Source organism: Suncus etruscus, chromosome 4 (assembly GCF_024139225.1).
Source record: "Suncus etruscus isolate mSunEtr1 chromosome 4, mSunEtr1.pri.cur, whole genome shotgun sequence".
Lineage (NCBI taxonomy): Eukaryota > Metazoa > Chordata > Mammalia > Eulipotyphla > Soricidae > Suncus > Suncus etruscus.
The window spans coordinates 167,147,364-167,168,617 of record NC_064851.1 but is presented as its reverse complement, the minus strand read 5'-3'; the positions used below and the strand labels follow the sequence as shown (position 1 = coordinate 167,168,617).

At 35.6% G+C, this 21,254-nt stretch overlaps 1 protein-coding gene across 2 annotated transcripts in view; it reads left to right on the top strand.

Moving 5' to 3' along the window:
• AP3S1 (adaptor related protein complex 3 subunit sigma 1) overlaps positions 1 to 19,937 on the top strand; it is a 51,842-nt gene extending 31,905 nt beyond the window's left edge. Inside the window, exons 4-7 of one of the 2 annotated variants that reach the window (XM_049771461.1) lie at positions 3,809 to 3,880; positions 9,030 to 9,137; positions 12,573 to 12,613; positions 19,227 to 19,436. In XM_049771461.1, the coding sequence (XP_049627418.1) occupies positions 3,809 to 3,880; positions 9,030 to 9,137; positions 12,573 to 12,608 (216 nt within the window). In that variant the 3' untranslated portion in view covers positions 12,609 to 12,613; positions 19,227 to 19,436. Of the gene's footprint in view, positions 1 to 3,808; positions 3,881 to 9,029; positions 9,138 to 12,572; positions 12,614 to 19,226 lie in introns of both variants that reach the window. The other variant, XM_049771460.1, reaches the window with a different exon arrangement.
• The last annotated feature ends 1,317 nt before the right edge of the window (positions 19,938 to 21,254 follow it).

The following is a 21,254-nucleotide window of genomic DNA, read 5'->3' as shown; positions in this document are numbered from 1 at the left end:
TTGATAATAGTCATATATTAGCTACCTAATTTGTTTGACCATATATGGATATATATGGATGATTAATCAATATAAAGTCTATTAGAGAACTTTGAATTGCGAATCTATGTCAGTTGTCCAGAGGTTGATGCAGATAGGATATAGAGCTGATTAGTAAGCAGCCTGTTTAGTAAACAGCTGATCAGCTGTTTACTGTGTCATTGGATCACATATGAGTAAGGTGAATATGAAAATACATATTTTCATTTTCTTGAAAGAGTCCTGATTTATATCAACTAGTGGAGGCTGTTTATGTAAGATAATAACTAATAGCTAGCTCAGGGGTCTCAAACTCAATTTACCTGGGGGCCGCAGGAGGCAAAGTCGGGGTGAGGCAGGGCCGCATAGAGATTTTGCTTACCAAATATTTGCAATAAAAAATCGCATTAGTAAGAAAAAAATCACATTAAACATTTGCATACCCTGAACGGAACTGCTCGGGGTATGGGAACGTTTAATGCGATTTTTCTCTTACTAATGCGATTTTTATTGCGATTATTTGGTAAGCGAATAATCGTGAATACTGCGATATTTGAAGGCCGGCCGCGGGCCACAAAACGTTGTACAGAGACCCCTGAGCTAGCTACTCCCTTTTGCTCTTTTTCTTTTTTGATTGTATGATAGTTATGTTAATGATGGTTACTTTTGAAAAAAGTGAAACTAGAAATAGGACTAGAATAGATCATTTAAACTATGCAAGGTGAATTTTGAGAAATTAAATTTGATATAAAGTGATAGATTAATAAGCTACAGCATGCTCTTTGGTGCAGGAAGCTTAGGTTCGATACCTGACATCCTACGAGACCCATCACTCCCCAACCCTTAATATGCACACTTATCTCCTGGCGTAATGGCAGGAATAGCAACTGAGTACCACCAAGTATGACTCCAAAAGCAATAAAAGAAAAAAGCAGATTACTTTTGAAGGTTTGTGACAGTTCCTCAGGACCATCTCAGTGGTTTATTATGTTTCATATACTAAGAGGTTTTTATACTTACTGTTAATGCTTATTAAATGAAAGATGCATATTAAAATCTGTGGAAATTAAGTACAGACGTCCCATCCCTGTGGAGCCATGCAAGATGTGTTTAATCCCTCCAGAATAACATGTGATGTAGCATACAAAGTGTCCCAGTGGAAGGAGTTCACCGTAATCTTGGTGTCTAAGATATTTATTGGAGGTCAGGCATGTAGTATCTCTGTGCCTGACCTAGGTTGCATATGATCTCCAGCCCTTGAGAAAAAAAATAGTCGTCATGAATCACACAGCATAAACTGCTCAGACTTGTTCGCTGTGGTCCAAGAGTATAGGCACACCAAAAAACTTCTGGCAGAACATTGCAAGAATTCAGAATTCAGATCCCAGAATCTAGCCAAGAACTAGTCTGAAAGCAAGTCATTCTGAGGACAGTGCCCAATTTGAGCAATCTAAGTCTTCTGAGTTAACCTTTTCCCATACAAAGCTGCACAAGAGCTAGAGTTTGGACAGTTAAATCTGATTCCAAATGCTGTTTTATTCCCCAGAAATTCTTAGTTATCTTGTGTACTGGTTTGCTAATTAAAAATTGATTGGGCTGAAGCGTAGTACAGTGGATAGGGAACTTGTCTTGCATGTAGCCAACTCAGGTTCAATCCCCAAAACTCGATATGTTCCCTGTGACCTGCCAGAAGTGATTCCTTTTTTGTTTGTTTGTTTTGGGGCCACACCTGGCAGTGCCCAGGACTACTCCTGGCTCTGTGCTCAGAAATCCACTCCTGGCAGCCTCTGGTGGACCATATGGGATGCTGAGGATCCAACCCGGGTTGGACCCAGGTCACAAATGCCCCACCCATTGTGCTATTACTCTGGCCCAATTAGAAGTGATTCCTGAGTAGCTAGCCAGGAGCAGTTCTTAAGCACTGCCAGGAGTGAACCCTGACCACCATTGGGTGTGGCCCCAAAACAAAACACAACAAAATAATAAAAATAGACTACATAAAATGAATGTCTTTCTTAAATAAATGTCTTCCTTCCTTCCTTCCTTCCTTCCTTCCTTCCTTCCTTCCTTCCTTCCTTCCTTCCTTCCTTCCTTCCTTCCTTCCTTCCTTCCTTCTTCCTTCCTTCCTTCCTTCCTTCCTTCCTTCCTTCCTTCCTTCCTTCCTTCCTTCCTTCCTTCCTTCCTTCCTTCCTTCCTCTTTTCTTGTCTTTTTTTGGTCTTTTCTTTTCTTTTCTTTTCTTTTTTTTTTTTCTTTCAGTTTTTGGGTCACACCTGCCAGCACTCAGGTTATTTCTGCCTCTCTGCTCAGAAATAACTCCTGGAAGGCTCAGGGAACCTGATGTGATGCCCGGGATTCGGACCACAGTCCTTCAGCATGCAAGGCAAATGCCCTACCTCCATGCTATCTCTCAAGCCTCTAAATGAATGTTTCTAATAAGCTAATTTTCTCACATGAAGGCAGACAGCTTGATCTGAGTAATTTTTCTTTTGTTTGTATTGGGGGGGGGCATACCCTGTGGTGTTCAGGAGCTTCTCCTGACTCTGGCTCCGGAATCATTCCTGGCAGGTTTGGGGGTCCATATTGGATGCTGAGAATCAAAACTGGGTCTGTGGTTCAAACCCAGGTTGACTACGTGCAAGACAAAAGCTCTACTCACTGTACTATAACTCGGGCCCCTAATTTGAGTATTTTTAAGTGCTTTTGTAAATGATAGTGGTATTAATATCTGTTCTTTTTTAATATCTAATCTTTAAAAGAATTTGTAGTTCCTTTTTTAAAAAATTAAAATGTGATTTATAAGGTCATTCATAATATAGTTGTTACAGACAAGAATGTTCCAATACCAATATCAGTGTGACCTTCCTTCCACCAGTAGCCTCAATTTCCTTCCCACTACCCAAACCTGCCCCTTAGCAGGTGTAAACAAATTTAATTCATATTGCTTATTACAACAAAATAGCATATGGGATGATCAAAATAGACCAATAAAACAATTTGTGGTAATTGTTATACCACACAATATTACTAAAGTCACTGAGTTTTTTTCTGAGCTGGTTGATGTTAATTTTTTTTTGGGGGGGGTCACACCCGGCAGTGCTCAGGGGCTACTTCTGGCTCTACACTCAGAAATCGTCCCTTGAAGGCTGGGGGGACCATATGGGATGCTGGGATTTGAACCGCTGTCCTTCATGCAGGACAAACGCCTTAACCTCCATGCTATCTCTCTGGCCCCTGGTTCGTGTTATTTGAGCCTTCTGTCTTACTGTTTTGATTCATTGAGCATGGTAGGCTTCTGTACAACTTTCCCATCAAATGTGCCTTTATTGCTCGTACTTGGCTGCCATCTGTGAAATTTATAGGCATTTACTTAGCCATGTACTCCAGGAGCTGTAGAGATTTTTTGGTGCCATCATGAGGTTCAGTTGTGAAGCAGTGTTGTTTATTGTGCCAGAGGCTGGTGGGTGTTGGTGTGGGCTGCAGGTCCTTCTATCAGGGAGGGGAATCTGTCCTCCTGCATTCTGAATAGGCCTCAGAGTCTCAGCCCAGAAACTTATCTATCTAGGACAATTCAGCAGCTTAGGGTTCTTTTAAGATTCTCTAATTATTTTTAATAATATTTTTCATGAAGAATTGCTTATAATTAGTTACTTGTTCCTATTAAAACTTTAAAATAATTAAAATGTAATTAGAAAAGTTTTTATTTATAATTCAGAATGATCTGCCTTATAGAGAATAGATTTAAATGGACTTTATAATTAAAACATTAAACATTTTTTTCTTTTTCTATAGGTATTTGTGGAAACTCTGGACAAGTGTTTTGAAAATGTGTGTGAATTGGATTTAATTTTCCATGTAGATAAGGTACTGTTTCTGTATTATCACATATTTTATTTAAGAAAATAATTAATATGCAAAAATGAACATAATACAACATTCTATTTTGTCTTTTAATTTATTATGCAATTCATAAATTATGCTTACTAAGTGTCATTGCTTGGTGAAGAAATTGTACCCTGCCATAGAAGCATGCGCACATCTGAAGGCGGAAACAATAACATTAATAACATTAATTTAGAGTATTAATGCTAATGCAACTGACCTTTTAGCCTCTGTCTAAGAGAGTGTTGATTGGAGAAAATATGCGTAAATTTATTTTAAGGAAATAGTAGATATTTCAGACAAAAAATAGCATGATTTTATAGACATTTTTTTAAAAGGCTTTTTTAAAGAAATTTAATCTTAATATAGAAATCTGATTTTCCTAATTTTAAATTGCATTTTATGCCATGAATTTTGTTGGTGTTTTTTTTTTTTGTTTGTTTGTTTTGGTTTTTGGATCACACCCGGCAGCGTTCAGGGGTCACTCCTGGCCCCAGGCTCAGAAGTTGCTCCTGCCAGGCTCGGGGGACCATATGGTATGCCGGGATTTGAACCACCGTCCTTCTACATGAAAGGCAAACACCTTACCTCCATGCTATCTCTCCGGTCCCATACCATGAATTTTGGACTTCATTTTTTTTGTTTGTTTTTGTTTGGGGACTTACTGTAGCTCTGCATTCAGAGTTCATTCTTGGAATTGTTCAGTGACATATGTGATACCTGGGTCAACTGTACAAGGCAAGTGTCTTATCCACTGTACTGTCTTTCTGGTCCTGGACTTCATTTTGATACAATTATACAAAATGTAGTAAAATTTTAGAAACTAAATATCAGGGTTTTTTTTTTTTTTTTTTTTTTTTTTGGTTTTTGGGCCACACCCGGTAACGCTCAGGGGTTACTCCTGGCTATGCGCTCAGAAGTCGCTCCTGGCTTGGGGGACCATATGGGACGCTGGGGGATCGAACCGCGGTCCGTCTCCTAGGCTAGCGCAGGTAAGGCAGGCACCTTACCTCCAGCGCCACCGCCCGGCCCCTAAATATCAGTTTTAAGTATGCAGCCAACTAAATTTTGACAAATGTTTGTAGTTATGTCACTACAACATAAAACATCAAGCATAAAGTAATACGTTGTACTTGAGATATTGTACATGGGTTAAAGTACTTGCCTTGCATAAAACCAACACTGGTCCTATTCTTGATATCTCATGTCCCCTGATCATTGCTGGTTACATCCATAGAGGCACTACTGATGTTATTCTGGAGTCCTCAGTACTGTAAAGGTGGCCCAGGAAATCCCTGGCACTTGAAGACCCTAGCAACATCATTTCTTTGGCCCTCATCTTGATCCTACCCCTCAAGTTATGTGTGTTTGTTTTGATAGTTTTGTTTTCTTTTTGGCTATACCTAATAGTTCTTGGGTGCTTCTTCTGGCTCTGTGCTCATTGATTGTTCCCAGAGGTAATGTTCAGAAGATGAACCTCTGTAAAATCACCCCACGCCCCATATCTCGAACCCCAGATGAGTCTAACGCAGAATCACTACATGAAATAATCCAGACTAGAGGATCTCTCTCTCTCTCTCTCTCTCTCTCTCTCTCTCTCTCTCTCTCTCTCACACACACACACACACACACACACACACACACACACACACACACACACACGATAAGGACAAATAGCTCAGGCTATCCTGAGCTAATCCCACACTGGTTTAGATGTAAGACATTCTCTGTTTTGAGGTAAAGCTAAATTATAAAAATAAAAAATACAAAGGAACCTGGAATAATCTTTTGTTTTGAGTGAAACCAAGTTGTAAACAAACAGATACAAAGGAACCAGAGATCATTTTTGTTTTGGATAAAAAAGGTGTAATCTAACAAACTCCTTTTCCCCCTTGAAAAATACTTACATTTTTTTAAAGGGGTTGAAATGTATTTTTCTTTGGTTTTTGGTCTATACCCTGCAGTACTACCCGATTCCTCAATATGTGGGGCTAAGGATAGAAAGTGGTGCTGAGTTGGTCACTGGTGGAGTAAGCACCGTACCCACTGTATTATAGATTTGGCCTCATTTATAGTGAATTTTGCCACAAAACTCTTGGCGTGCTTTTGGATCACAACTGAGCAAATCAAAGGAGGAATTTGTAAACAATATTCCTAATTTGTATTGTATTTCACATCTTCCCTAGGTGTAAGCTGTCTGAAATATTGTCAGTTTCTGTATTGAAGCAAAAAAGGTTTCTTGGTATTTAGGCCAAACCAGCAAGCAGCATTTAAAGATCATTCCTGATGAGCTCTGGGAACCATATGAGATACAATGGATAAAATCCGGGCTCGTCAATAACAACATAGTGCCGTACCCTTTGTACTATCTCTCCGGTTCCAGAAAAGTTTTTTTTTTTAATATTTTATTAGAACACCTTGATTACAAACATGATTGTGGTTGGGTTTCAGTCATGTAAAGAGCACCCCCTTCACCAGTGCAATATTCCCAACCCCAGTGTCCCGAATCTCCCTCCTCCCCACCCCACCCCTGCCTGTACTCTAGACAGGCTTTCTGTTTCGCTCGTACATTCTCATTGTTAGGATAGTTCACAATGTAGTTATTTCTCTAACTAAACTCATCACTCTTTGTGGTGAGCTTCATGAGGTGGGCTGTAAATTCCAGCCTTTCTCTCTTTTGTCTCTGAAAATTATAGCAAGAATGTCTTTCATTTTTCTTAAAACCCATAGATGAGTAAGACCATTCTGCATCTCTCTCTGTCTCTCTGACTTATTTTACTCGGCATAATAGATTCCATGTACATTCATGTATAGGAAAATTTCATGACTTCATGTCTCCTGACGGCTGCATAATATTCCATTATGGATATGTACCACAGTTTCTTTAGCCATTCATCTGTTGAAGGGCATCTTGGTTGTTTCCAGAGTCTGGCTATGGTAAAAAGTGCTGCAATGAATATAGGTGTAAGGAAGGGATTTTTGTATTGTATTTTTGTGTTCCTAGGGTATATTCCTAGGAGTGGTATAGCTGGATGGAATGGGAGCTCAACAGAAAAAGTTTTTAATGGTTATCATATAGTGTAATCTCCTACCTCCTATTTCATATTTCATGCTTTGTCTTACGATGTTAGCAATTTCTCCTCATAAGTAATTATCTGAATTAGTCATCGTACCCACTCAGCCAAAATTGGTGATTTTTTAAATACTGATGATGGAATCAGCACAAAGGAGGTCTTAAAAGATTGATTTCTCACACAATGAAGTTTCCTGGGGAGAGCAAGACTCAGTAAAAGGTTAGGAATTTTATGATGGTCAAGAAGTGAGACTGAGATGAGTCTTTTTTGTTGTTGTTATTATTGTTGTTTTTAAATTTTGGGTCACACCAGCAACCCTAGGGTTACTTCTGGCTCTGTCTCAGTGATTACTTCTGGTTACTTTCTGGCCTCAGAAATTATTCCTGGCTGGGCCAGAGAGAGAGCATGGAGAGGTGGGGTGTTTGTCTTGCATGCAGAAGAATGATGGTTCAAATCTCGGCATCCCATATGGTCCCCCGAGGCTGCCAGGAGTGATTTCTGGGCGTAGAGCCAGAAGTAACCCCTGAGTGCTGCCGGGTGTGACTCAACCCCCCCCCCAACCCCCCCAAAAAATAAGGAAAAGAAAAGAAAAGAAATTATTCCTGGCTGGCTCAGGGAACTAAATAGGATGCTGGGAATTGAATGCAGGTCTACTACAAGGCAAACACTCTACCTGCTATAATTTTTTTTTTGGCCCTTGGTTGAGATTTTAAATGGACTGAGCTATATATTTTGCAGAAGGAAGAGACACCTGATTTTTTTTTTTTTAAATGAGGGGTTAGGGTCATACTCAGTAAATTCTGGCAGCTGATTCAGGCTCTGTATATACTTCAAGGTTGCTTCCAGTTGTGCTTCGGACAGCACTGCCAAATGTTGACCAAAACAAACAAAAATCCCAAACAAAATAAAACCAAATAAAAGCATTAAGCTTCATAGATAACAGTAGGTAATATTTATAGATTATATATATTGTACATCTTCAGCAAGGACCATATTTTCTTCTTTCAGTATTAGAATAAATAGGTGGTGTAAAATATAATACCTTTCAATAAACAGAATGATCACTATCTCTTTTACGGCCTACTAAAACAAGACTTAAAGAGATTCTATAACTGTCTACTGAAAGAGAACCTTTTCATGGAAGGAGGGCACAACGAGCCATGCTCAGGGATCACTCCTGGCTCTGCTCAGCGAATCATATACTGGGTCAGAGATCAAATCTGAACTGGCAGCTTTTCAGGAGGACTAGTCCCTGCTAAGCAGCTTTAGAATGATAGTTGGAATAGATCACTGTGGACAAGAACTGTGTGCTAAAAGGAGATAAAGTGTTATGGATTATACCCTATCAAGTAAAATGAGTGTGGGAGAGAGAGAAAAAGAGAAGAAGAAAAATATCTGCCAGAGCTGCAAGCAAGGGGAGTTCGGGAGGGAAACCAGGGGCATTGGTGGCAGGAAATGTACATTGCTTAAGGGATTGATGTTGGAACCTTGTATGAATGAAATTCGATCATTAACAACTTTGTAACTATCTCACAGTGGTGCAATTAAAATTTTATTAATAATTAAAAACTAATTAGAGCATTTATGAATCCTACTCCAAATTGGGTTTTACAGATCATACTTGCAAAATATACAGCAGTACTTGAAATAAAAGCTATTGGAGTTAGTTATGAGAGACACCTTTTTTTTTTTTTTTTTTTTTTTTTTTTTGTTTTTTGGGTCAAACCCGGCAGTGCTCAGGGGTTACTCCTGGCTTCACACTCAGAAATCGCTCCTGGCCGGCTTGGGGATCATATGGGATACCAGGATTTGAACCAATGACCTTCTGCATGAAAGGCAAACACTCTTCCTCCATGCTATCCAGCCCCAAGAAACACTTTTGTTTTGTTTTGTTTTTGACCCACACACCTCTGACTAGCACAGGGAACCATTTGAGATGTTAGGGATTGAACCCAGGCCAGCAGCGTGCCAGGCAAATTTTCTACCTGCTGTACTGTTTACTCCATCCCTCTGAATTAAGAAACTTCTTTATTTTTATGTATTACTTTTTCTCTTAGGTTCACAATATCCTTGCAGAAATGGTGATGGGGGGAATGGTTTTGGAGACCAACATGAATGAAATTGTCACACAAATTGATGCACAAAACAAACTGGAGAAATCTGAGGTAAGAAAGGACAGTGCTTTAGTAAATAAAGCATAGTAAGTCATAGAAAGTATGACCATATTTTCTCATCGTTTGTAGCTTTCTCTGTTCTTTATTCTGTTATTTATATGCTCATTTATACTGTCTAGCTGCAGAAGCACATTTAGTATGCTAAATGATTTATAACTATTATTTACCACCAAGTTTTGTTTATTTTTTTAGTGATCCCCCTTGGTAGTTAATACATTCCAAGATCTTGTTACTTTAAAGAAATTATTTTAAATGATTAATAATTACTTTATAAAACAATAATAATCAAAGGATCTTAAAAGTGACCTTTTCAAGATATACACATTAAGAAAGGTGAGTAAATGAAGTTCTCATGAAGAGGTAATGTAAGTGGGCAAGTCTAAGTGCACATTTGAAAAAAGAATTCTGGATCTTTCCTAATGGTCACTGCCAGTTAACTTGTCACATGTTTTGTACTCCTGTACTCATAACTTTGGCTGCATTCTAAAAGAACTATTTTATTAGTAATACAGAGCTAGCATAGTGTTAAGATTGGGTGAATACTTCTACACTGTGTAAAATCCCACTTTAGAATTTGTGGATCTTTGCTCTAATACTTTAATATCAGTAATAGATGCTATAGCCAAACTACTCAAATTTTTAATATTAGTAACAGATGGTATCGCTGAAATACTCAAGTTCACATTATTTTTGGTTGTTGCTCTTTTCTATAGCAGACAGAAGTTTAGAAATGTCAGTAATCTTAAAGTCTTATTTAGCTCTGAGAATAGTTTTATTATACTATTAGGAATACTCTTATTAAGGATATTTTATGACTACTTTGCTATTGTAGTCATGACTCAGATTAAAAGCATTTTATTGGTAATTATTGGTAATTAAAATTCAGGAATTTGGTTAAAGTAAAAGAACTATAGAAGCAGCAAGACATTAAAATATACTACCATTAATTGTAGCAAGTGAATTTTAGACAATTTTTATCTTTTTTTCACTGTGAAAGATCAGTATTACACAGAAGTATCTGTTAGATGCATATATACACTGCCTACTATATATTTGATGAAATTGAATATAGCACTGGATGGTGGATATATATGAACCTGAGGGTTAGAAATATTTTGAAACGGTATGTGAAAATGTTTTCCAGTGCTTTGTTTTAAATTAAGATAGTCCTGAATTCCTCCTTCTCGCATCTTACCATCACAGCTGTTTTCCAAAAGAGAGATGTGTCATGATGGCTTAAAATTATAGCTCTTAAGTAACTATATATTTTATGTGATCTCTTTTTAGTTTTAAAAGTATTAGTTTTTGAAAGGAGAAAACATAAAAAGAATGATAGAGAAAACTTAGTTCTAAGACAGGAAAATGCTTCAGTATTTAGTATAGTTGACTTACAATTTCTTATTTAGTATCATACTAAATTGTAGATACTATAAATTCTTTGTCTCAAAATGAAAACTTGAGGGGCAAGTGGTAGCACAGTCTAGGCTGTTTGCCTTGCATTCAGCTGATCCAGGACAGACTCAAGTCCGATCCCCTACCCCCGCATCCCATATAGTTTCCCGAGCCAGGAGCAATTTCTGAGCCCAGAGCCAGGAGTAACCTCTGAGCTGGGTGTAATCACTGGGTGTGGCCCAAACCAAATAATCGAAATGAAAACTTGAAATGTATTTGATGTTAAACTTTGCTTTAAAAAGTATCTCTATGTAGAAAGAGAAACAAAAACAAAAAAAGAAAAAAGAAGAAAAATAAAAGTTATCTATATGTAGAGTTTAAATACCCAGAAAGTGATCAGTTCATTAATATAAAATTAATCAATATGTGGTAATTTGTGAGTTCTGTGTAGTTATCTGTAAAATCATATTGATCTCCTGTCTCACATATTTAAATTTCCAGGTACTTATCTTATTTTTTTGGCAATGTCCTTTTTGAAAAAATTTTTTCTCCTTAATTTATGGTATAAGATACTAACTAAAGTAGTCTTTTTGTGTGTGAACATGGTGAAAGGCCTATTGTAATTCTGTAGTATATATTTGCTTTTATTAATCTATGTTTTCTTTTTTTATAAAAGTGCTATATAAAACTTTTTTTTTTTTTGGCTTTTTGGGCCATACCCATTGGTGCCCAGGGATTACTCCTGGCTCTGTGCAGTCTCGGGGGACCATATGGGATGCCAGGAATCGAACACAGGTCCATCCTGGATTGGTTGCGTGCAAGGCAAATGCCTCACCACTGTGCTCAAGCCCCCAAGCTATATATAACTTTAAAAAAAACTTTTATAAAGGCAATGTTGTTCAAAGTTAATTTTAATACTGGTATATATATTTCTCAACCATTGGTCATCTTCTAACCCATGTAATAAGTTGTTACCTAGAAATTCTATTATAGATGTTGCCTTCTATAATATTTTTTTCTTTGTTTGGGGGCCAACTTAGAGGTCAGGATTATTCCTGGCTCTGCCCTCAGGAATCTCTCCTCATGGGCTTGGAAGAACATATGGGATGTTAGAGATTAAACCAGGCAGCCACATGCAAAGCAAGCACCTTACCCACTGTACTATCTCTCTGGTCCCCCTTTGTATACTTTTTTAGTAATTTTTATATACTTCAAGTGCATTTGAAATGCTACCAATTTTATACCAGATGCACTGAAATGTCAAAAATTTTAAATGGATTCCATTTTCATGTCAAGCTGTTTAACTTTACTAAATGTAGGATATAATACAGAATAATTCAGAATTATTTGAGAACAAAATATTTAGGCTGCTTTTACTCTGACTGTTACTAAAGAAAAACAACTAAAATACGGAATATCATGGTTGATAAAAAGATCTAGCTATTATAAATTTAAAACAGAAAAGCTATGCTGATAATAGCATTTATCTTTTAAAAATCAGCCATGGTATAAGTAAGCTGTAGTTTTTACAATACAACATAAGCTTGCTTAGGTGCCTTTCTTTGGTCAGTAATGGAAGATCTTATTAAGGCTTAAAAAGGATTTGTTCAATCACTCAGAATAGTGAGCCAGTTTTATTCCATCTACCTAGACAAGTGGATATAAGATCTCTTGGACCTTGGAAATTAGAAACAAAGATATACTCTGAAGGTATTTTTATCTATTCTGCTTTGATAGAAAAATGGTTTATAACAACATTGGGATCTTGGGAAAGGTTGGTTTCAGCTGAGAGGTTGTGAGATTTGGGAGAAATGTTAGAGGTACCTTGGAATCTGCCTAGGAATGAAAGACTTCTCTGGGAGTGGGGTTGAAGGGCTATGTCTGGGAAAACTTCATAATTTTTATGTTTCATGTTATTTTTTTAAGGTGGTTAAATGATGGGTCTGAATATAGTCACTACTTTTAAAAAAGTCAGTCTTCTTTTTTTCTGAACATCCTGATCTTTCTAGCTCTTTCCATTCTTCTCTTTTACAGACCTTTATCTTTCAATCTCCCAGACAGGACAGGTAGACAAGGTATTGCTGACTTTGAGAAAAATGTACTTTCACAAAGGGAAAGCAAAATGATGTCAAAGGCAATTAATTATTTAGGCCAGACTCAAAAATTCTTTGTGTTAATGAACCCATATAGTCCCTGTAGCTTATTTTTCATTCTAGTTTCTCCTTGTAGTTTCATCTTTTATTGAACTTAGTATATTTTAGTAGTGTATCATTGATGTCATGTTTGTTCTGTTTTGTCTGCCTGCATTGTAAAAAGAAATTTAAATTTTTTGTTTATCCCAAATATTGTCATTTAACTGACAAAATATATTTGTAGAAATGTCAATTTAATTTGTATACAGAAATTCAGAGTTCATTTTGAGCATCATGTGGCAGAACCAATCTTAATTTAACTCTCACAGATATGTTTTTCCATACTAAATTAGGATACTGGCATAAAATTGTCTGCCGAATTTCATAAAATGCTGTGAGTGTAGGAACTTAATGCAGTCTTTATAGTTTTGCATACATAGTAGAAAATAGTGAAGGTTTTAGCATAGTGACTTAAATAGCATTTTTCCTTCACAAGTTTTCAGCTTCCAAGTCTTAACAGAGTTGCTTATACAATTTTGAGTAACAAGTACATATAAAAAGTGGCAAAAAAGGAGGGGGAGAGAGAGACAGGGGACCTAAAGATTGAATTAACTGTTCTAAAAAATGTGACTAAAGGGCCCAAGAGATAGGACAGTGGGCAAAGTGCTTGTCTTGCATGCAGATGGCCAGAGTCAATTTCTGATACCCCTATTGTCCCTGAATCCTGCCAGAACTGATTCCGGGGCACAAAAAATAATCCCAGAATATTGCCAAAAAACAAAAACAAAAAATTGAATTAAATATATTGATCAAAATAAAATGGATTTCTGCTCTAAAACCTTCTGCCACCTAAGCATATCATAATAAAACCTATTAAAATACTATAAACCTGAACATAAAAAGCAAAGCATTTGATAAATATTGAAATGTTTTGAAATAGACAACTGCTTTATAAAACTGAATTGTTCATATTTCCTTTGTACTTTGTTGATACCACAAGTTAACAGCAATTTACTTTTTTTTTCATGTAGATGGTGATGAAACACTTTTTTATAAAATCACTTTAGGAAAAAGTATCATATTTTTAGGCTTCCATAATTTTTTTTTTTTTTTTTTTTTTTTGGTTTTTGGGCCACACCCGGCAGTGCTCAGGGGGTTACTCCTGGCTGTCTGCTCAGAAATAGCTCCTGGCATGCACGGGGGACCATATGGGACACCGGGATTCGAACCAACCACCTTGGGTCCTGGATCGGCTGCTTGCAAGGCCAACGCCTCTGTGCTATCTCTCCGGGCCCTTCCATAAAATTTTTAAAGGAAAACACTTCGTTGAGTTCCATGAAGGAAAACTAAAATATAAATTTTTTTTTTGTTTGTTTGTTTTGGGCCACACCCGGTGACGCTCAGGGGTTACTCCTGGCTATGCACTCAGAAGTCGCTCCTGGCTAGGGGGACCATATGGGACACCGGGGGATCGAACCGCGGTCCATCCAAGGCTAGCGCAGGCAAGGCAGGCACCTTACCTCTAGCGCCACTGCCCGGCCCCTAAATTTAACATGATAGTTATACTTTTTATGAATGCAAAATGCTACTGAGAGTTTATTATTGAATTTAGCCATTATCTTTACATTTTGGATGAATTTGAGAAGTACAAATATGCAGGTAGTGGCTTTATAATATTCTATCCCAAGGTCTTGGACTATATCATAAAACTGTGGGTCTTATGACTTTTGGTCCTTGGGATTAATATACTTTCTTCCTGGAATAGAAAGTACACTGTGTTATCATTCATCTTAATGTAAATCACTCCTGTATTGTACTCAGTTTTTACTAGACTACTATTTTCTAGCAAAGAATCAACAACTTGATTCTCTACCTCTGTTACTAATTAGAGCTGACAATTAGCCTTTTAGTTAGTAAAAATATCAAGTATATTTTTCAAAGAGTAGAAAATAAGAAGTTACCTTTATGCTATGAAAGATAGTAAATTGGTTCTGCCCCTTTACCTTGATATGCATATTATTATTTCCTTCTACAGTTATAGTAAGGATCCCTGAGGCCATTTGTAATAGGGAAAACCAGTCATACTAAATCTTTTAATGATTTAATAATAAGTAGTACTTGACTACTTATTTCACATAGTTGTAAGCCCTGTGTTATTCCAACTTAAATTTATAAACAAAGATGAAATAAAATGACTATTAATCTTATAGATATCAACATTTTAAATACTAGAATTTTGATCGAAAATCTTAATAAAATACTAAGTTGTTATTGCATATTATACTTTCTCATTTGTAATTGCAGTATTAGTTTACTGTCTTTAAAAGCAAGCACCAACTCTGGTATAGGTACCCAGATTCAGTTATTCGATTTTATGGTTAGAAATTAAAAGTGACATTTTCTATTTTGCTCAAAACATGCTTTCAGAGTCTGCCGTTATTTTGTTAATGATTTTGAGCCTGAAACCATTTAATGCTGTGTTTATTAATGTTGATGTTCTTTCACTTTGCTGTTAGGTCAAAATTATGAATGTGCATATATCAACTTCCAGCAGGAAGAGTGGGTAAAGGCTTTAGTAAATATATAAATTATTCCAACTACCATCTTACTATGCTGTAATTGAAGCTTGAAAAAAATGCTTTAAGATGGTAAGGTAGGATTTTGTGTCTTAGATGAGATAAATACCTAGATTCTTTCCTTTTCCTTTCAAAAAATGTTAGTAGCCTATTGCATGAGGAAAAGGGAATCTTCAGATCCTTTGAAATACATTTTAGTAATGCTGCTTTTTTAGTTTTGCTTGCACATATTTTGTTTATTTTTGGGTCTGGCAATTTAAAAACAAAATAAAAAATAAATCATACCCATCCATTACTATCTCTGTGATTCAAGTGCTTGAAATTTCCGAGAGTATGTCTGTATAAGTCTTCTATCTGTTTGGCCTCATTTTGGTATACTGCAGACTTCATTTTGTTTTCTTTCTCTTAATTCTATTAATTTATTTAATCTCATGGGAGAGAAAACATGACCATTCTTTTATATATTGTACTTCACTCTTTCATATAATTCATATTCTTAGCTGCTTTGGAGTCATATATTTGTTTTTGTTAGTGGAGTTGCTGCAGTTTTCCTGCTATAGTGGTGCTCGAGTATAATAACGGATGGAAACAAGTTATTTCTCTAGTAGGGTTTCATTCTTTCCCCCACCCTGCTTTGTATCAGCTGTATAATCTTGTATCTTAAGTATTATGTGTATAATCAAAAATCTTTTACATTTTAAATTGTCAGTACTACCAAGAAGTCATATAAAACTTAATTTCTATTAATTTAGTGTTTAAAATTTATGTTAATAAAAGTTATCTTGCTATTTTGAGTGTATCTAACTGAAGAAAAACTTAACCAAGATTAAAATTACTTTATATCTCTCTCTTGACATACTAATTTTCTAATGGCAAATCACATCTTTTACATTCTATTCCTTAGCCAAATGTTTCAGACTTCACTTTTGTATAAGTCTGAAAATAAAGTTTGTTTTATAGCAATTCTGGTGTTGGCTACCTAAGAATCATGAAGTTTTTTTTAATACCCTGCTTTTTATATGAACATTGACAGCTCATTTAAACATCAACTTACTGATCAGCAGTCTTCATGTTTTTCTTTCACGTTTTATAGTCTACGAATTTGAATTTTGAAAACTACCTAATTAAAATTTTCTGAGAACAAATTACAGCTTTCTGTTTCCTACCATTTCAATTCATGACATACTACACAAAAGTATTGAACATGCTTGAGAAATAATTTGATTTTCTTGTTCATTTGCGTGTTCTTAATAGTTACCATGATTCACTTGCATGTCTATGGCTTGCTGCTTATATTTAGAAGATGTGTAGTTTGTTGTATTCAGAAACTTCTTTTTGCTTTACATAATAAGAACTTGGCACATTTATGTTATGTAAATCAATTGCTATATTGACTTTATGTATTCTTGTTAGCAGCAAACAGTTGGCTTCATCTTTGAGTAAAGAAACGACTTAATCTAATGAAACAAGAAGCATTTTCATTTTCTTTGTTTAAATTAAGTGTAGCTACTTATTGTACGGAATATTCTGGGAAAACATTATTCTTCTTGACATTTAATACTAAAAACTTTTAACTGTACAAATGTAAATCATAGCATGAAGTCTTTTTTCTCTCACACACATACACGTACCCATAAACATGCACATCTATGTATGTTTTCTTGCCAAGCAGCATACTTCGTGGTAAAAGTCAGAAGGTCTGCAAGATGGTAAAACTCTTGGAAGTGGATTCTTTTATCTTTAAATTAAGCTTTTATATTTTGGTAGCTAAACATTGAACTTAAAACTGTCAAGTTAAAAACCCTTTTGAATAAGTTTCATGCAACCTTAATACTCATTTTTGTATCTCCAAAATTTTTTTGAGCAATGGGAGGGAAGTAGGGTATAGTAAAGCCTTCATTGCTTCAGGTAGGTATAAATATGGAAATCAAGCAAACTTTTAGTTATATGCTAAAACACCTAATTTTCATTAAATTATAAAAAAACGGATTATCCTGCCCTCTTCACTCTTTAATTGGCTATGGGATTTTTCATCCATATCGCCCTTTTCATTGCCTTTTGTGGACCATATCAATCATTAATACTGTCTTACTGATTTTTCTATTGTTTCCACTTCTGAATTTACAATCCATGGCTTTTATTTCATTGCTTAATAATGTTTGTGACCTTATTCAGTAAATAGTTTACTACATGTTCAGTCAGAATTTTTCTCAGGTGACAGCTTTATTTAATTTTTTAAATTAACAAAACAGGTAGAATTACATGAGGTGAAAAAGCCCTAAAATTACAAAATGAAAGTTTATAAGTCCCTTTTCAGATTATATAAAACATTGCCTTATCTAAGTAAAATTAAAGACTTATTTTTATTATTCAGTTGCTTATTTGGTACCAAATGATATTTACCACTGAACTCAGATATGTTTTCTAGTTTTCTTATGAAGCCTGAATAAAAATAGAGATTTGGGGAGATAGTACAGCAGTGGGGGGCAAGGGAGGCTTGCCTTGCACGTGGCTGATCGAGATTCAGTCCTCAGCATCCCAAATGTCCCTTCAGTGCAGAACCAGGAGTAATCCCCTGAGCATCGCCTATGTGGTCCCATATACAACAAAAGAAAATTGATAAACTATAACATATAAACTAAACCCCCAAAAATATGAAAGTTGTATATAAAGCTACTTGATAAAAATTATATTAAGCTTTTTAATTGAAATTTATTTTCTTTCAAAATTACTTCACAAATTGTTAATGTTTCTCCTAAGAAGAAAGTCAAATATTATGCATGAGTAGTACTTACTGAAATAAAACAGATATCTGCTACATTTCTGTTAGTTTTTAATTTTGTATACTGGAGTTTATTTGGGACCATACCCGGCACTGCTCAGTGTTTATTCCTGGCTTTGTACTCTTGACAAGGTTCTGGAGACTATATGTGGTGCTGGGTTGACCATATGCAAGGCAAATTCCCTACCCACTGTACACTTTCCAGTCCTTTAATTTTGCATACTTTAAGCCAGACATATATTGAGTCCTCTTTATATGAAAAAATATTTTGTTATATTTTTACTAATCATTGAAGTGTTGCAGTTGTCCTCTTTTTGCTATTTTGTTTTTAACAAAACTTCGTTTTGAATTAAAGCTTTATTTTAAAAAGAAATGTGATTTTAAAAAATATTTCTACTAGAAAAGTTTGAGAGCCTCCAAACTAATTTAAAATTTTCATCATTTTGAAATGCTTAATGGCTTAACCATCAAGAAACATACATAATCTATTTATTACTTTCCATTTTTATTTTATATCACATACTGATAACAGATGTTTGGCTCCTGAAGTCAGGGATCAATGCCATATGCATCGGCTTTTTTTTTTTTTTTGGTTTTTGGGTCACACCCAGCAATGCTCAGGGGTTATTTCTGGCTCTACGCTCAGAAATCACCCCCGGCAGGCTCAGGGGACCATATGGGATGCCGGGATTTGAACCAGCGACCTTCCGCACGCAAGGCAAACACCTTACCACTGTGCTATCTCTCCGGCCCCCGGCATCGGCTTTTTATATGCACTCTATCAATAATCTCTTTCTGCCCTAATAATGTCATTTTAAAAGCAAACACCCCCCAAATTTATTATGATTATTGTTAGTTATTTGATCTAAACTTTTTTCTATGATAAGGCAGTTGAGTCATGTAGAAGAAAAAGCATTTGTCATTTGAATATTAAATATAACAACTAAGGTAGTAAAGATTACTTTGTATTTAAATCTTTACATTGTTATCATTGCATGTATTCACTGTATTTTTTTTTAACGTGTCAACTGTTTTCTCTATAGATTAGTATCAAAGTAATCATACCATACCAATCCAAACTACCATCTGGTCTCTTAGTCGTTATTTGAAAATTCTTATCTTTGACCTCCGTTGTGTTTTTGCTGATCTACACCTGAGTTATACATTTTCTTTTTCTTTTATTTGCTTCTGTATACAGGCTGGCTTAGCAGGAGCTCCAGCCCGTGCTGTATCAGCTGTAAAGAATATGAATCTTCCTGAGATCCCAAGAAATATTAACATTGGTGACATCAGTATAAAAGTGCCAAACCTGCCCTCTTTTAAATAAACAATTAAAAAGGCCACTCCCAGGTAAAACTCCAGGGGGGGACAAGTCATCTAAGTTTACCATGCAGTTGTTTACCAAAAATAAAGGAGAGGAGAGTCTTAACTTTTGCTCTTGGATTTAAGTCAAGGTACTGTATAGAAATTGTTTAAATCAGTATGGAAGCTCAGTGTTCCTTTTCTTGCTCAGTAATCTTAAAGAAATTGAGTGGTTCTGGTGAGCTTTTCTTTTTTCTTCCTAAACTGCATTCCTGTGTCCACCTAAGGCATGCTTCTGTGTATTTGCTATTACAGTATTTCAAAAAGTGTTTGAGACATTTCTTTCAATTATGTACAACCTGAAAATGTTTGGTGTTTTGTATGGTTCACAGTTGAAGCATTCCTTATATATTTCTGTTATATGTCGCAATTGTTTAAGAACCAAGTATGTATTGCATGAAAACATGACTTTTCTCTTAGTTGAAATAAACTCCAAGGTAACTGGACTTCAAAAGTACCTTTCTGTTTGCCTGATACATACTTTAGCAATAATTTTTTTATGATCTCTGACTCAAGGTAAATAAAAGTATATTTTATCACTGTTAAAGCAGCAGTTAATGTTGATTTATTTACTGTTTACTTAATAGTCATAGTTTATTGATTTATTCTAAAATTGTTATTTTACAAGTGAGAAAACCACAGAATTTTCACTACTGTATATTATGATTGTTACTTTATACTGCATATATGTGTCTCTAATGTGTCTTATTATAAATTAAACTTTATCAAAAGTGATATATATGAAAATCTAAGAAACTATATGTAAAGGTCATTATTATTCATAGTACCTCTGGAGATCTTAAAACATATCCCCTACAAATAAAGGGGATACAAATAACAGTAGTGAAAGGAGAATTCAGAGAAAAGAGCTGAGAATAAAAACTAGTCTTCTTGATGTATGCCTAGTTTTTAAAACCATGTAAATAATTAATATGATTAACAGTCAACAGTGTATTTGAAAAATAACCCCTATAAATGGAAAGCCAACATGAATCTATAATAAGATGTAAGTAGTTTATGGGAAAGAATAGAACCAAAAGGCATGGATACACTGTAAGTCTTGACCACAGTTTTATTTTTCACTGTTCTGGAAAAGGTACTGGTTAGGTGAAATTCTTCCAGTGAGCAAAGCTGTGTATCCACATTTGAGTATCCACTGTGTGTGAAAATAAAAGTGGCCTAAATTCAGGCAAATGACTTATAGATTAAATTCACTAGTCAAGGACCTGGAAAAAAGAGGATTTGAAGATTGTGAACAGGGATCTTTGGGGAAGAAAACAAAGTATGACTTTTTGAATTTTTTATTATTGTTTCGAGAGAAGCTATTACAAAAGAGAAACCATAGAGCAAAATAAAGTGACTCTGAGGAGATAGTGTGTATTTGTTATTGGCCACCATAGTGTTAGCAGTTGTAGCCAAGGCTGGAGAAAAGATTGGCTCAACAATATTGATTCCCACTCACCAAGGTTGATTCAGCAATCTGTAACCAATTTCCTGTCTACCAACAACAGAGATGAATGCTGGGTCCCTGGGTACAGCATCTTACTCGAAGAAAACAAACAGCCACTGGCAGTTTGTAATTTTATATGCCTTCTTAGGGAATTAAATCCTAAATAGAATTGATCCATGTTCTAGATAAAAGCTTTTTCTTTTCCATCATTTGATCAGCCTACACAGGACTTATTTAACCTTACAGAGGACCGAATAATCTGCTGTGCAGCAAAAGAAATTGAAGCAGTAAATATAGGACCATGAAATCTGCTTATCTTTCACTGCAAAACTCAGTAATTGCTAGGCTGAGAGTGGCAAAATAGCTTTTTACTATTATCTGTTTTTATAGTCACTATGAAACTACAAAGTTACT